Source organism: Schistocerca americana, chromosome 9 (assembly GCF_021461395.2).
Source record: "Schistocerca americana isolate TAMUIC-IGC-003095 chromosome 9, iqSchAmer2.1, whole genome shotgun sequence".
Taxonomy (NCBI): domain Eukaryota; kingdom Metazoa; phylum Arthropoda; class Insecta; order Orthoptera; family Acrididae; genus Schistocerca; species Schistocerca americana.
This window is the reverse complement of record NC_060127.1, coordinates 178,418,643-178,436,286: the sequence shown is the minus strand read 5'-3', so window position 1 is coordinate 178,436,286 and position 17,644 is coordinate 178,418,643. Positions and strand designations below refer to the sequence as shown.

The 17,644-nt window shown below is 43.6% G+C and overlaps 1 protein-coding gene across 1 annotated transcript in view; it reads right to left on the bottom strand.

The window, feature by feature from the left end:
- Positions 1 to 17,644, bottom strand: part of LOC124550796 (neprilysin-1-like) — a 487,987-nt gene that overhangs the window by 300,960 nt on the left and 169,383 nt on the right. The window contains exons 3-4 of the mRNA XM_047125521.1: positions 16,627 to 16,733; positions 5,566 to 5,622 (exon numbers count right to left, since the gene is read on the bottom strand). Coding sequence (XP_046981477.1) covers positions 5,566 to 5,622; positions 16,627 to 16,733 — 164 coding nt within the window. The remainder of the gene's footprint in view (positions 1 to 5,565; positions 5,623 to 16,626; positions 16,734 to 17,644) is intronic.

The window sequence follows — 17,644 nt, the reverse complement described above, 5'->3', positions numbered from 1 at the left end:
TCTTGACAGAGGTGCTCTCCCAGTGAAGTACTGAGGAGAGACTTGTTCCTTGCTCTTTAAGTACACGTACCAGCGCGCACGCTCTCATTACGTGTTCTCGCTCCAAGAGCGAGTACAGAACGGTCCCTCTCCATGCCAGACATGAAGGGGTATATCTTTTGATCGCTTCCATTACTCCTTCAGCTCAAGGCGTCAGAAATATCGTCTGCCAATCAGCATTGCTCTTCTAAAATGGGAGAATGACATTTCATTTAAGGCGACCAATCCGGAAATCAGTAGCATCGGCGTTTGGCGATTGCTGTCTCCCTGTGAAAATCTCTGAAACTGTGTGCTATATTTGTAAAGAATGCGTAGGCTGGGCGCTCCCACACAATGTAGCGGAATTTGGTTTTAAGCCAAACATGGGGTCGTTCTTCCTTTCACTCAGGCAAACGCTGTCCGCTCCACGGGCGGTCTAGGTTGACTCGTCCTCTGAAGAGACCAGCATCCTGTTGTGCGGTTGGTGTCTCCCGAACTAAAAGCCCCTGTGACCTTCATGTCTTGAATGTGTGTGTGTACGCCAGCCTCGAGTATTTCAATCTCGGAGCGCGATTTACTAGTTATTTGCATATCGTTTACATGAATTCATACAACACTGACTTTATCTTATCGAGTTTGGGTTCGAATGAAGCGTCTTGATATGCGGAATATGATTGTGAGGGAGGAATATGTAAGCAATGAAGGTCAGGAGACCACGACGTCTTAGAATACTAAATGCAACTTTTTCTCACTGGAGATGTTCAGTATGCCCTCCGTGGGCAAAGATACATGCATAAACCCGCCGGCATAGCGAGTCAAGGATGCGATAATGTATTTCTGGAGTACTGAGTATGGTTTCGCAGAATTCAATGATACAAGCATGGAGACTCTGAACATCTCCTACTGGGGTTCTGTACACAAAAGCTTCCAAATGGCTCCACAGATAAGAGTCCAGCGGGTTAAGGCCTGAAGAGCGTGGGGGCTAGGCAATTGGACCATTGGGCACCTCCGACTTGGATATCTCTCCCGGTACAAAGGTTGTGCGCGAGCGTCATTGGCGTCAGCTAATCCATACATGAAATGGGAATGTGCCATGTCTGCATTTGTGTACACTGCCACTTCACGAGCCAAGTCTGTGATTAACTCTACGTAGTAACCCGAGTGCTTTCAACAGTTGTACTGATCGCTGGAGCAGTTGATGTTACCTGTAAACAAGAGACGACCTTCATCGCATGGAAACAGGGACGTGTAAAAAAAAAAAAAAAACACTGGCAGTGCACAACGTAACCAGACGTCACCAAGAGGGGTCAACGGAAGCGTCCGATTCCACCCATCTGCTTTGACCCAGGACTTAAGGGTGTTTTGGTGTGTGACGTCATTACAACGCGGAGTTTATGAGTTGGTTGTGCTTGCTGATGTCGTCTTTTTGTGTTTTTTGTGCATTTATTGTGTACTGAATGTGTCTTAATTTACGTAGGGATGTTTGGCTTTTGAACTTTTGAGGTGTTGTGGTTTTGGTTTTGTTTTTCGTAGTTGTAGGTGGTAGTTTTTTCGTATCAATAGTTATGGTTGACCTATACAGGTCAAGGGAAGTGTCTGATTCCTGTAGATTTTGTAAATTATTTTTGTTCGTCATTTTTGTGTTTTGGGATGGTGGTGTGTCTTTTTTTTATTGTTGCATTTAGCTTGTCTCCTCCCTAAGGCCCCCAATTTCCCGCTGCTGCCCCGTTAGTTTGATTGTATTTTTGGAGGGGGATGTTATTGTCGTATTTGTACGTATCTTCGTGTTTGTTGCCGTGTGTATGTAGTGACATCATAGGTGCCATATTGGAGACGCTTAGAATAGCCACTTCCGCTATATTGATGACGCCTGGGTCAAAGCAGACGGGTGGAGTCGGACATTTCAGTAATCTCATGATTCTAACGTTCTGTTCTTGTGTGTTTCCCATGATTAATGAGTTAGATGATATGAGTTGTACCATGGAAACAAAGCGTTTCCACACCCATGTTCATATAACATAATTTCATCGTCTGCGTGAGAGAAAAGTATTCTGCAGTTTGTGCCGTACATTTTTCTTACGCCCTGTATATTACTTTTTCAAAGTAACCGGCTCTCGGAAGACTTGGACAACACGAACGGAATGAAAGCTACGTATCCTTTGCGTCACTTTTATACCAGTTTGTGGGAGTACAAGACTGTTTCCTCCTTGTCCGACGTGGCGTATTTCCTTACTTGTGTATGAAAAGAAAAACTCGCGCTCAACACAGCAATTTATTTCATGTTCAAAACAGATAATTCGTAAGTTCTAAATACTGTAATACCTGCAAAACTAGTAATCGGATTTTTGAAGACTGAAACACCGCTCAATTCGTCCGTTTTAAAACTACGATACTGGCAGAAATTGGTGTATTTCCGTTGAAACAGCGAAATTAATATCGCTATCTCTGCTGTGAAGAGAGACTGTACATCGTTTATATATCTGTGTAGGCTTTCGGGGCCAGAGGAGTTGACTGCTTTTACTGAGTACGTGTGACGTCTCTATTAATGCATACTGGCACTCCTACAATCAGTGAAAGTGTAATGTCCCTTTTCCCTGACAAGCCAGTATTCTTCACGCGAAAGCGAGGCGACACAACACCACGTGACATTTCACTGAATATTTGTTGATCAATCAGTTTAAATTCAAATTATTACCGTCGGCTAACTGCGTTGTTTAGCGGATACCGCCTAAGAATCTTATTAGCAGTTACTATGCGGCCGATTCGCGTTTAAAAATGAATTGGTAGCTTTGATTTGCGTAGCCCATGTTCACTGAACTACTTCCTTCAAAGGTCACAGGGTTCATTTAACACACCACGAAGTTTTGTCCATTGAAAATTATTCCCTTTAATGTTAATATTGAACAAACTATTATTATTATTATTATTATTATTGTGGTGTCACCGCCAGACACCACACTTGCTAGGTGGTAGCCTTTAAATCGGCCGCGGTTCGTTAGTATACGTCGGACCCGCGTGTCGCCACAATCAGTGATTGCAGACCGAGCGCCGCCACACGGCAGGTCTAGTCTAGAGAGATTCCCTAGCACTCGCCCCAGTTGTACAGCCGACTTTGCTAGCGATGGTTCACAGTCTACATACGCTCTCATTTGCAGAGACGACAGTTTAGCATAGCCTTCAGCTACGTCATTTGCTACGACCTAGCAAGGCGCCATATTCAGTTACTATAATTACTATCTTCAAGAATGTATTCTGAACAGATAATATTGTGAATGATGTACCGTCAAGAGCGACGTTCATCATTAATGGATTAAAGTTAAGTATCAAACTAATCACGTCCGCTTTCTGAATTCTCATTCCTTCTCATGTTCCAGACCTCACGTCAGTATAGTTCTTCACTCCTCACGCCAGCCTGCGTGAACTAAAACGCGTGCATTTCGGCCTCCACTCTAACGTGGTGTTGGCTCTTAAGCTAAGACAAAAATTTTCTAGAGTGAATCCAATATACGGTTCACTTCTGTTGATACTGTGTTCGAAGTGGAAGGACGCTATAGTTTTTTATTACCTCGGTTTCTATTAACACTGTTTCTTCGATATGATTCACTGCGATGAATGGTCATACTTAAGCCCGATAATGTCCAAACAGGTTCTACAATCGAAAGTCAAAGAAATTTAATTTTAATTAGACCGGGTTCCAACGAGTTCAGCTATTTCACGCCGCGGCACGCGAACTTAACAGACGCGAATATTCAGGACTCCAACGCTAAAATATCGGGCACTAAAATCTCAAACGCTGAAGACACCCTGACGCTAAAAACTCACAGACGCTAGAGACGTTAAGAATAGCTGTTTGGGTTAAGGGACGTTTGTTAGAAACTCTTTGAATAAAGCCCCTTGCTACTTTGCATATAATACTCTATTCGATTGACTCTTATCATTCTTTTCTTTAATTTTTCTCCTTTAAAATTAGAATTCGTGATTTTATATCAAATATGGGAATTGTCCATGGCCATGGTTGTGGCTAGGTTTTGTCTCCACAGTAGCCTTTCTTCCAGGAGTGCTAGTTCTGCAAGGTTCGCAGAAGAGGTTCTGCGAAGTGTCGAGGGCAGGAGACGAGGTACTGGCAGAATTGAAGCTGTGAGGACGGATCGTGTGTCGTGCTTGGATAGCTCAGTTGGTGAGTAGCACTGTGGTATGGTGGTTATAATACTGAACTGTTGTACCTAGGATGGTGAGTTCAAAACTAACCTGGACGGTACTATTTTAGCCGGCACGGTAGCTCAGCGTGTTCGGTCAGAGAGCTGGTTGGCCTCTGTAATACAAAACTGAGTGAAAGAAACAACAACGAACTTGAACGGCTATCCTATAATGTCCGCAACGACCAAACACAGCGATCAACTACGAACAAAATGAATAATAATAATAAAAAGAAAAGTTCGTAGAGCACTACACCGCGAAAGCAAAGGTCCCGAGTTCGAGTCTCGATCCTGCACACAGTTTTAATCTGCCAGGAAGTTTCATATCAGCGCACACTTCCCTGCAGGGTGAAAATCTCATTCTAGAATAAATTTTAGTTTCAAAAAAGACCTGATATGTAAGGAGGGGTTACGTTCGGTACGGTGCCGTAATGGAAAAAAAAACCAATTAGAGGGATTTTCGTCTGAGCTACCGGTGTGTTTTAGCGGTGCAGAGTCACTTATATTTCGTTACAACTGATCACTGAACACGCCAGTACGTTTCACTTTTAAAAGACCGTCCTGACTCTCTTTATCGTAGTAACCCGTTACAATAAAGTTCGTGCTCCTCCCATCTCAACAGACAAATCACAACAACGATCTTTTGAAGCTGAGACGTAATATCACGCTCATTGAACAGTAATAATAAAATATAAGTGACACTGCACCCCTAAAACACACCAGTTGATCCAGAAGACGACCATTGTAGCCGTGGCGGGAACGTTGGTTTCTTCAATAAAAATTTTTGTATTGTGACGCGGTACCATACGTAGTTTCGACTTTTCCTCATTTCATCTGGAAGCAAACAGATTTAGCATACCTTAAACGGTTCCGCAAATATTTCAACCGAAATGCTTAAGCTGAATCACTGTGAATATACCACGAGGAAACTTCTTTCACTAATCGTAAAAATGGTAGGCGTAACGTTGCGCTGACTATCATTCCCAGGCGTATGGTGAGCTACCGGAGCTTTACGGTCTTTCTCAACGCGGAATCACAATAACGTACGGGAAATTCTCATTAGGATAGATTTACCGTCACCACAGGCAACCTTAGTTAAATTTTTGCGAAAAATATTGCCGTAACTGTGGGCTGATGTCTGGTACGTCATGCAGAATATGCAAGTATCGATTGTTCTCTTTTAGTTTTATTAACTTCCTTTAATACTTCTCAACATAACTCGCATCGTTTACATTTCCGTCACTGACCGTTTGAAATTACTTGATGTGAGTGGCCACCTCCGTAAATCTACTTCACGTGTGGTGTGGCTTTGAATCAATCACCGAAGCTCCTAACATTTTATGAAGCTCACCCGATCTGATGCACTCCGGTGAGTCACATATCCGCACGGCATAGCTTCTCTTGAGGTCTGAAAAAGAAGAAGAAGAAAAGTTAGTTATTACAATGACGTTCAAAGAATTGTAAAAGATATGTAGCACAGTCAGTAGAACCTTCTTGAACAGCATGAGGCCCTATGTCGTGTGGGATTAAAAAAAATGTTCAAATGTGTGTGACATCTTACGGGACTTAACTGCTAAGGTCATCAGTCCCTAAGCTTACACACTACTAAACCTAAATTATCCTAGGGACAGACACACACACACATGCCCGAGGGAGGACTCGAACCTTTGCCGGGACCAGCCGCACAGTCCATGACTGCAGCGCCTTAGACCGCTCGGCTAATGCCGCGGCATGTGGGATTCGATATGGTCACTGCCCCCCCCCCCCCCACCCCCTATTTAGCTGTCTGAGCACCCAAAATTTCTGGAACAGCGGTCGTGTGAATGTGCGAATCAATATGCCAGACTTACTAAAACTCATTGTAACGGGAGGACGACGGTTCAATCCCGCGTCCGGCCATCCCGATTTAGGTTTTCCGTGATTTCCCTAATCGCTCCAGGCAAATGCCGGGATGGTTCCCCTGAAAGGGCACGGCCGACTTCCTTCCCCATCCTTCCCTAATCCGAGCTTGTGCTCCGTCTCTAATGACCTCGTTGTCGACGGGACGTTAAACACCAATATCCTCCTCCTCCTCCATCATTGTAAACGTTTTATGGAAAGACCTCTTGTCAATTGTGCAGATCTGGTGAAAAGAGGGTCACGGAAAGACTGAGGTATGATAACAAGAGAAAGTATGTGGCAAAGGACACAAGTTCATGTGATGAAGTTAGCGAAAAGAATCATAAAATGCCTGTTCCAGTAATGTTATACCAGTCTGCCCGTGCGGTCTAACGCACTGCTTTCCGGCAGGAATCCAACCGGCAGATTAGTGTCGAGGTCCGGTGTGCCGGCCAGTTCTGTGGATGGTATTTAGGCGGTTTTCCATCTGCCTCGGCGAATGCGGGCTGGTGCCCCTTATTCCGCCTCTGTTACATTATGTCGGCGATTGCTGCGCAAACACTGTCTCCACATACGTGTACACCACAATCACTCTTCCACGCAAACATAGGGGTTACACTCGTCTGGTGTGAGACGTTCCCGGGGGGTGGGGGGGGGGGGGGGGGGCACGGGGGGCCGAACCGCACAATAACCCTGGGTTCGGTGTGAGGCGGCGGTGGGGTGGGTGGACTACTTAGCCTATTGTGGGATTGTGAAACACTGAGGGCTACGGCGGGAACGAAGCCTCTCCGTCGTTTCTAGGTCCCCAGTTCTATACAATACTTGGAGCAGGAGAGGCATCAAAGGACATTTTAATTTCCAGTGTCTATACTTTTACAAATAAATTCATAAAACTTTGTCAGCATAACCAGAAAGAATTCAGGATTAACTCTCATTGCAGTGGAAGTTCGAAAACATAACAAAATAAATTTTTTTAAGTGTGAAATTTCATCATTTTTTTCACTTACTAATGACTGCATTTGTTGCTGTAGGTACACTTTACTTCATAAGTTAGTGAGATTCTTCGATGAATTTTGCACAGCATACATACCATACTTACAGGTGTATGAAACTCTGGAATTTATTTACTTTCTGAAAAAACGAATGAGCTGCTATATTTTAAACTTCATGTTTAGAAAAAAACACAAATTTTCTAGTTAATTACCTCAATTTTTGAAACAGTTTAGTAGATTTTGAAAATTCTGGAGTTTCATACACCTTCAAGTATGGTTTGTATGCTGTGCAAAATTCATCGAAGAATCTCTCTTACTTATGAAGGAAAGTGTACCTCTAGCAACAAATGCAGCCATTAGTAAGTGAAAAAAATGATGAAATTTCGCATGTAAAAAAATTATTTCGTTATGTTTTCGAACTTACACTGCTATGGGTGTAAATTCTGAATCCTTCCTGGTCATGCTGACAAAGTTTTATGAATTTATTTGTAAAAGTATAGACAGTGGAAATTAAAATGTCGTGTGGTGCCTCTCCTGCTCGAAGGGGCCCGTTTGACGTCCTACCCTCCTTAATTGGAAAAAAAAATCAATGAGTACATTTTGTTATTCTAAAGACAAGAAATCCCTTGAAATGGTTATTTACTTAAGAAAACGTAAGTTCGTCTCAAATGTGATAACGTTCTTAAGTCTGTTATGGTTATTCACAAACACAGTTTGATACCAAAGAGTTCACATAGAACTTGAAGACGTGGAGTGCCCTAGCCAAACGTGGCAGCATAGCCCCGACATATATAAACGTAATGCTTTAAACATGATATCTGTCATCATTGGCCAGTCTCAGCAATCAGTGACAACCATAGATTATCAAAGAGGACCTATCTTCATACAATTAATGCGGGACGACTACATAAATCTGGCCTTGGGATAGTCAGCTGACGGACTGAGAGCAACTGGAAACATCAAGAGGGAGCCTCTTATCCCAAAAAAAAGATCACTAACAAAACATTGGTTCGAACAGTTCTTGAGGCTACAGAAGACTTTTCCGTCGCGGAAGAGCCTTACTCCAAAATCCCATTTTCCGAGCTCGGATGGAAATATCTCGATGAAATTACGCAATCCAGAGGCACAGGAACCTACGTATCAAATAATGTGACTGTGGCCTTCAGTCCTAATACTGATTTGATGCAGCTCTCCACACTTGTGTTCATGTCTCTTTATCTTAAGTAATACAACATACAGCCATTTGAATCCATTTGAACCTGGTTACTGTATTAATGCCGTGGTCTTCCTCTACCATTTTAGCCACCTCCCTCCCCGAACCACTTCCCTCCATTACCATAAATAGTCCTTGACGCCTCATAATACGTCCTACTAATCTATACCTTCTTTTAGTCAAGCTGTACCATAAATGTCTTTTGTCTCCCAATTAGATTCAGTTTCTCCTCATTTGTTTATTGGATCTACCCATCTAATGTTCAGCGTAGTTTTATAGCATGTCACTTCAACTGTTTCTATTTTCAGCTTGTCTGCTCTGTCTATCGTCCACGTTTTACTTCCGTGCAAGACTACTCTCCATCTTCTGAAGATACTTTCTAACCATTAAATTTATCTCCGAGTTAACGAACATCTCTTGCCTAGAAGTGCTATTGTTACTTTTGCCAGAATGCATTCTGTGGTGTCACCGCCAGACACCACACTTGCCAGGTGGTAGCCTTTAAATTGGCCGCGGTCCGTTAGTATACATCGGACCCGCGTGTCGCCACTATCAGTGATTGCAGACCGAGCGCCGCCACACGGCAGGTCTAGTCTAGAGCTTCGACCATAAATATAGTAGACTGGCCCTGACGTCATTTTCGTGGCTCCAACATCTCTGGGCTAAAGTCACGTGAATGTTGGCAAAACATGGTTGTTTCGTGTTGCGATTATGGCTGTACTCAGCGTTTTGTCGGGGGAAATGGCATTACATTTCACGTGTGTTTCTGTGATAGTGCAGATGCGTTTATTGAAATCTGCTGAAGTGACTTTTATATGTTTTTTACACTTGAAATAGAGTATCACGTAAATTAAAGTGTTAAAAGTGATGCGTGTAAAGTCAGACTCATATTACATTTTGGAAAGTATCTGTGATAATTCGGTTACAGAAGTAAGTATAATTGTTTCTCGCTCCTACGCATAGGTTCACTAAGGATGAATACCGAAGGCAGCTTTGAATACAGGCCCTGAAACGGGAAAACTTTAAGCCACCTGCACATACGCGCCTTTTTGTATATGCAAGTGAGATTATAATAAGGTAAGAGCACCTATAGTCGACACATGAAGAGAAATTTTTTCTACCTTGTAATACTATTAAATAAATGTAGGCTCCAAAATTATTTTCTGAAACTTCAAAGTGTGACTTTCATCTAAAATATCATTTTTTTTAAACTGTTAGTTTAAACTTTTGGAAAAATATAGGAACTGAACCTTTGAAGTGCACCTAAAATTGATACCCTAAAACGGACCTGCTCCTAACGTCTACAATTTTGGCACCTATAGTTGACATAATTCCCATATCCCATTTTCTAATAAGTGACTATAGCTCAAAACGCGGCGAATCCAATATTTAAAGTTTTGACACGAGCCCACTCTTACTGTTTAAAAGAATTTTAACGACATTTTACTTTAATTGATAGTTTATAGTAATTTCGTCCCGCTGCCCACCAGAGGGCCGTTCGATGTATTTGTTAGATTTTATAAATGGTACTGTGAACAAATCCAGGTCAAATGTAGTTCTGACGTAATTTTTCGCAAATAAAAAAGTAATTTTTGTTGGAAGCGTTTGGCAGTCAATTGAGGAATGTGAGGAAAATACGATACAAACTTAGGATGGCAGACCGCTGATTTGAAATCCCGGCACGTTTTGCCAACAGTCACGTGGTTTATGTTGGAGCCACACCAGCCCTATAGCTTCTGCACAGCAGGGCCAGTCTACTAGTATCTATGGTCGAAGAGTCTAGAGAGACTCCCTAGCACTCGCCCCAGTTGTACAGCCGACTTTGCTAGCGATGGTTCACTGTCTACATACGCTCTCATTTGCAGAGAGGACAGTTTAGCATAGCCTTCAGCTACGTCATTTGCTACGAAATAGCAAGGCACCCTTTTCAGTTACTATAAGAACTATCTTCAAGAATGTATTCTGAACAGATAATATTGTGAATCATGTACCGTCAAGAGCGACGTTCATCATTAATGGATTAAAGTTAAGTATCAAACTAATTACGTCCGCTTTCTGAATTCTCATTCCTTGTCATGTTCCAGGCCTCACGTCAGTATAGTCCTTCCCTCCTCACGCCAGCCTGCGTGAGCTAAAACGCGTGCATTTCGGCCTCCACTCGTAACACGGTGTTGGCTCTTCTGCCAACACAAAACATTGTATATCATAATTTTTGCAGAAACACCACAGAGTTTACAGCTAGCTACTATCTAGCTGGATCGAATGGGTAGCTCTGTAGCGCCAAAAAGAGACGGTTACAAGACAAACAGGATTGGCATAAAAGTGGAAATGTATCTACGTACTGAAATTATAGGGCAACAGGAGGCATTAAAAATGTTGACAGATCTCCACATCTGTAGAGCCTTATCTGTAGATACAGACCTCACCACCAGAACTGGAATCGCTTTTGCGTTCTTCGAACGACTGTTACCCATGCGGCAGTTAGAATCTATATGTGCAGGATGGCAGTTATTGCACTATATGAAAAAAAGTAAATTAGTTACAAATTACGGCGTGCATGCACTTTATTCAAGGTGTAAACGTTACTACAGGTATTTAGATTTAGGTTATGATACGTTCGATATGCCAGACGTCATAATTTGCAAACAAATATGATAGTATACATGTGATGTCTTACGACTGTGACAGGAACCTGTGACCACTGGACACAGTGCCATAAGTGCCTCGAAAAAAAAAAAAAAAAAAAAAAAAAATTAAATAAATAAAAAAAATAAAAAAAAGAAATCAATCCACCTGATGATGGAGGTTTAAACCTTTGAAACGCGTCGTGGAGATAAATAAACAGCGACTGGTAATAGTAAACTTGTTGTTTCATTTAATGCCAATGTAATTACTTTACATCTTTTATTGAAAGGAATGCCAGTGATGCTCCTGACATCACCTTGTATCCAGTCGGCCTGGTTCGACTTCTATGGTCATATTAACACACAGAACACTCTATTATGGCCAATGGAGAACTGTCGAACTATCCTTGAAACGCCATGGAAACTGGTGTGTGGGTGGCAATATCCAGAAGGGTTGTAATATCTACAAGGCCCGGTAGTAGATCGTTATTTTTCTGAAGATACCGTGAACAGTAGACGTCATTCTTTAATGACCAACGATTTCACTGGCCAACTAAAAGAAGATGAAATCAACTACTCATGGTTTCAACAGGACGCCGCTACTGTGCCCACAGCTGACAAGACTGCACGACTTCTGGAAGAGTTTTTTTCGTTGTGTCATCTCAAAAAACTATGGCACCCGCGTCCGCAAGGCTTTACTCCATCACACGTTTCCCTTCCGGGTGCAGCAAAATCTGTAGTGTGTCGAAGTCGGTCACATATGCTCTGTGATTTAAAAATTGAAATAACAGCGTACGTGAGAAGCATATCACAATCAGATCTGCAGAAAGTGCTTTCCAATAAAATTAAGCGAGTTTAGACTTGTATAGCCATCGGTGGACATCGTTTCCGATATATGTTCTAACAGCACAGCGACTTCGTGAACACCCTGTATATCAGGTTATTAATGTCACTCAATAAAACCGTTGTTGTTGTTCTTGTTGTTGTTGTGATCTTCAGTCCTGAGACTGGTTTGATGCAGCTCTCCATGCTACTCTATCCTGTGCAAGCTTCTTCATCTCCCAGTACGTACTACAACCTACATCCTTCTGAATCTGCTCGGTGTATTCATCTCTTGGTCTCCCTCTACGATTTTTACCCTCCATGCTGCCCTCCAATACTAAATTGGTGATCCACAGATGCCTTAGAACATGTCCATGTCCTACCAACCAGTCACTTCTTGTCAAGTTGTGCCACAAACTCCTCTTCTCCCCAATTCTGTTCAATACCTCCTCATTAGTATCTAATCTTCAGCATTCTTCTGTAGCACCACATTTCGAAAGCTTCTATTCTCTTCTTGTCCAAACTACACTCCTGGAAATTGAAATAGGAACACCGTGAATTCATTGTCCCAGGAAGGGGAAACTTTATTGACACATTCCTGGGGTCAGATACATCACATGATCACACTGACAGAACCACAGGCACATAGACACAGGCAACAGAGCATGCACGATGTCGGCACTAGTACAGCGTACATCCACCTTTCGCAGCAATGCAGGCTGCTATTCTCCCATGGAGACGATCGTAGAGACGCTGGATGTAGTCCTGTGGAACGGCTTGCCATGCCATTTCCACCTGGCGCCTCAGTTGGACCAGCGTTCGTGCTGGACGTGCAGACCGCGTGAGACGACGCTTCATCCAGTCCCAAACATGCTCAATGGGGGACAGATCCGGAGATCTTGCTGGCCAGAGTAGTTGACTTACACCTTTTAGAGCACGTTGGGTGGCACGCGATATATGCGGACGTGCATTGTCCTGTTGGAACAGCAAGTTCCCTTGCCGGTCTAGGAATGGTAGAACGATGGGTTCGATGACGGTTTGGATGTACCGTGCACTATTCAGTGTCCCCTCGACGATCACCAGTGGTGTACGGCCAGTGTAGGAGATCGCTCCCCACACCATGATGCCGGGTGTTGGCCCTGTGTGCCTCGGTCGTATGCAGTCCTGATTGTGGCGCTCACCTGCACGGCGCCAAACACGCATACGACCATCATTGGCACCAAGGCAGAAGCGACTCTCATCGCTGAAGACGACACGTCTCCATTCGTCCCTCCATTCACGCCTGTCGCGACACCACTGGAGGCGGACTGCACGATGTTGGGGCGTGAGCGGAAGACGGCCTAACGGTGTGCGGGACCGTAGCCCAGCTTCATGGAGACGGTTGCGAATGGTCCTCGCCGATACCCCAGGAGCAACAGTGTCCCTAATTTGCTGGGAAGTGGCGGTGCGGTCCCCTACGGCACTGCGTAGGATCCTACGGTCTTGGCGTGCAACCGTGCGTCGCTGCGGTCCGGTCCCAGGTCGACGGGCACGTGCACCTTCCGCCGACCACTGGCGACAACGTCGATGTACTGTGGAGACCTCACGCCCCACGTGTTGAGCAATTCGGCGGTACGTCCACCCGGCCTCCCGCATGCCCACTATACGCCCTCGCTCAAAGTCCGTCAACTGCACATACGGTTCACGTCCACGCTGTCGCGGCATGCTACCAGTGTTAAAGACTGCGATGGAGCTCCGTATGCCACGGCAAACTGGCTGACACTGACGGCGGCGGTGCACAAATGCTGCGCAGCTAGCGCCATTCGACGGCGAACACCGCGGTTCCTGGTGTGTCCGCTGTGCCGTGCGTGTGATCATTGCTTGTGCAGCCCTCTCGCAGTGTCCGGAGCAAGTATGGTGGGTCTGACACACCGGTGTCAATGTGTTCTTTTTTCCATTTCCAGGAGTGTATTTATCGTCCATGTTTCACTCCCATACATGGCTACACTTCATACAAATACTTTCAGAAACGACTTCCTGACACTTAAATCTATACTCGATGCTAACAAATTTCTTTTCTTCAGAAACGCTTTCCTTGCCATTGCCAGTCTACCCTTTATATACTCTCTACTTCGACCACATCAGTTATTTATCTTCCCAAATAGTAAAACTCCTTTACAACTTTAAGTGTCTCATTTCCTAATCTAATTCCCTCAGCATCACCCGAGTTAACTCGACTACATTCCTTTATCCTCGTTTTGCTTTTGTTGATGTTCATCTTATATCTTCCTTTCAAGACACTGTCCATTCCGTTCAACTGCTCTTCCAAGTCCGTTGCTGTCTCCTACAGACTTACAATGTCACCGGCAAACCTTAAAGTTTTTACTTCATCTCCAAGGATTTTCATACCTACTCCGAATTTTTCTTTTGTTTCCTTTACTGCTTTCTCAGTATACAGATTGAATAACATCGGGGAGAGGCTACAACCCTGTCTCACTCCCTTCCCAACCACTGCTTCCCTTTCGTGCCCCTCGACTCTTATAACTACCATCTGGTTTCTGTACAAATTGTAAATAGCCTTTCGCTCCCTATATTTTACCCCTGCCACCTTTAGAATTTGAAAGAGAGTATTCCAGTCAACATTGTCAAAAGCTTTCTCTAAGTGTACAAATGCTAGGAACGTAGGTGTGCCTTTCCTTAATCTTTCTTCTAAGATAAGTCGTAGGGTCAGTATTGCCTCACGTGTTCGAGTATTTCTACGGAATCGAAACTGATCTTCCCCGAGGTCGGCTTCTACCAGTTTTTCCATTCGTCTGTAAAGAATTCGCGTTATTATTTTGCAGCTGTGACTTATTAAACTGATAGTTCGGTAATTTTCACATCTGTCAACACCTGCTTTCTTTGAGATTGGAATTATTATATTCTTCTTGAAGTCTGAAATAAAACCGTAGGCTAATAAATTTTTCATATAGTCAGCACCTCTGTTACAATTATGCATATGGCACTTAAATTTTACATGTATAAGACGATGGTTATTTGGCCAATCGTTCTGACTGTATCTTTTCTACACATGCCACATAGATCTGATCAATGTGTGTACTCAGATCTGAAAATGGTCACTACTGACTGAAATCAATAACGTGATACGCAAAATTTCTCTTGTGATCCATTGTTGAAAAAAATGTACATATCTTCTCCGATTACTTTGAAAATTTTGCTGTGACTTCATCGCAACATATGAAATACTGTGAGTTATTTGGGACTGCCATGGCGTGGTGCTAACGTATTATGCTGTTAAGGTGCAAACCGTTGCAGGAGCATATAACTGAGAGCTCCTGACCAAGTAATGGCAAGGCTCTCAAGATGAAACGTCGAGAGAAGCTGCCCAAGAGGCGTCTTTTCGCCACGACAACACTCTAGCTAATTCTTTTCGAAATCAAAGTCTGCACGCTCCCTGTATTCGCTGACGCCACTTTTTCCTATTTCCTCAGATGAAGCAACTGTTTTGTGACAAGAATTTCCAGAATCACAACGGTAAGGTTCGTGAGGTGAAATGTTTCCTAATAGCCAAACTGTGGCCTTCTGTAACCAAGTTCTCTCTGTCGCATAGAGGTGTGTAGACAGTGGAGAAGTACTGAAATAATCACAAACTTTCATTGTCACGGCTTGATTTTTTCGAGGTGGTAATTAATACTTTACAACTAAACTTCATAGAAATGGTAGCCACTTCCCTGAAGGTCCCTGTAAACGAACTTGTATGTCAAATTTACTTTTTGCTATCCACGGGTCTGTCAAACAAGCTCCCAGAAATACAAGTGATCGGACTTATCATTCAAGTTTATCAGACTTAACCTCAGTTTTGAAGCAGCTGTCACGCTATGTGTACTGCCCGCACAAACTAAGTTGACACCCGGCACAGTGGCTGATGAGAGCGACCGTATGTAACGGCATTCTCCATTTACTGTCGCTCCCATCAGCAACTGTGCCGAGTGTCAACTTAGTTTGTGCGGGCAGTACCGAGTCGCAAAGTATTTTGATACCAGTGGGACTGGCAACGCTGCAGACCAAGTTCTTCTTGCATTGACTTTAGCACTGTGTACAAAGAAGAAAGGGGAAACGAGATGCTTGTCCAAGGACTGGTTGAAACTGGGAGATAAATGTGCCTATGAAAATGTACCAGAGGACTCAGAATCTGATCATTATATCAACGCACAGTCAAATTTTTAATAGCTTGTTGGAATTACTTCGCACTCACCTTGTAAAAGAAGACAGTTATGCGAAAATTTATTCCAGTTTCACAACGATTCTCTACGAGTTTGAGATACCTGTCAAATGAAATAAAATAAGATTTGGAACACTGTATGACAGTGTTATGGAAACATGTGAAGCAATAACTAATTATTGTCTATATGTATGTCACGTGGAGATTATTGATTTTTTCCCCCTTATGTCTTCCTGTGTAGTATTCGGATGGGAAAGATGGGACACCTGTACCATTTTGGTAATGCCCTGTAACCTTCTGCTTTGGTGCTTACAATCCTTCGATTTTAGTGTACACTATTGTGGAAACTAACGACAGAAAGGGATCAAAAGCAAAGAATTTTTTTTTGTTTCTTTATTTTTTTTTTTGAAACATTCGTACAGTCTGTCATCTCGAAATCTGTATTGTTTGAGAAGCCCCAATGTACACTGTCGGAACAGAATGTCACATCGTCTGTGAAACAAAATTCCTCTCAAACGCTTCAAGCACAGTGTATGTTTGACAAACACGTCAAACAAAGAATCACCACTGTCAAATAATTTGATAAACATGTGAAGTTTGACAAATTGTTTGGCCTGTATGGAGGTAGCTCCCCCTACTGTGATGTTGCATAGCTCCGTCTCCGGAGTCTGTTCATACTCACAGAGACAGGCGAGGATGATCAGGGCGATGAGCAGCGCCGCAGCGGTCAGTCCGAGAACTACGAGCAGCACCAGCAGGCGGCGCTCGCGTCTCGTCGTCCTCTTGAGGCTGTGGACAGAGGAGCAAGGCGTGAGATGCCGGTGAGGTGAGCGAGCGTCTGCATGGCCAGTTTACAAGATAGGGAGAGACGAGTCGCTGGATGTTTTCACCGACACCAAAGTCAAAGTGTCGAAATGTGAGCTGCTCAGACTGTGTATTTCGTCTTTATAGCACGTTTGCGTTGGTTGTCTCCCAGTCATCCCCACCTGATTTTGATGCACAGTATAAATCTTTCCTAGAGCTATGCTGTCATCTGAGGGCTGTTACATTTCATGCCTTGGCAAGTTTATTTTATTTAACTTGTGCGTAGTGTCCTCCTGTCAACAAAGTCATTGGCAAAACCTGCCGGAATCTGTGCGTGTGACCTTTATTCTCTGTGTTACGGTACTTTAACTGTTGGTGTATCGCATTTTGTGAGGTGGAAATTGACGCCCAACCTACCATCTTTCCAAAATGAGCATTGGAGACAGTAAAAGCCGCAGTCAGGCTGGCTGAATACAGGCTGACAGTCGTCCCTCTGCTGCATGATGTGGCTCAACTGGACCTGCTGCTCGATTCCCATTTGGCTCTGCCCTGAATACTGGTTTGATACAGCTCGTCAAACCAGCCTGTCCTGTGCGAGCATTTTCATCTCTGCATTACAACGTCCACCTGCACCTGCTCGCGACATTCAATCTTTAGCCTCCTTCTACAATTTTTGCCTTCCACGCTTCAGCCTTCTACCCGACTACCATATTCACTACTCCTTATTACCTCAGAACAAGTTCTATCAACAAATCCATACTTTTTGTCACACCGCATCGCAAATTTCTTTCTTCCCCCCCCCCCCCCCCCGCCCCATTTTGGTCCAGTTCCTCCTCATTAGTTTTTCAGTCCTCCCATGTGAATCTCAGAATTCTTCTGTAGGGTCATAGTTGAAA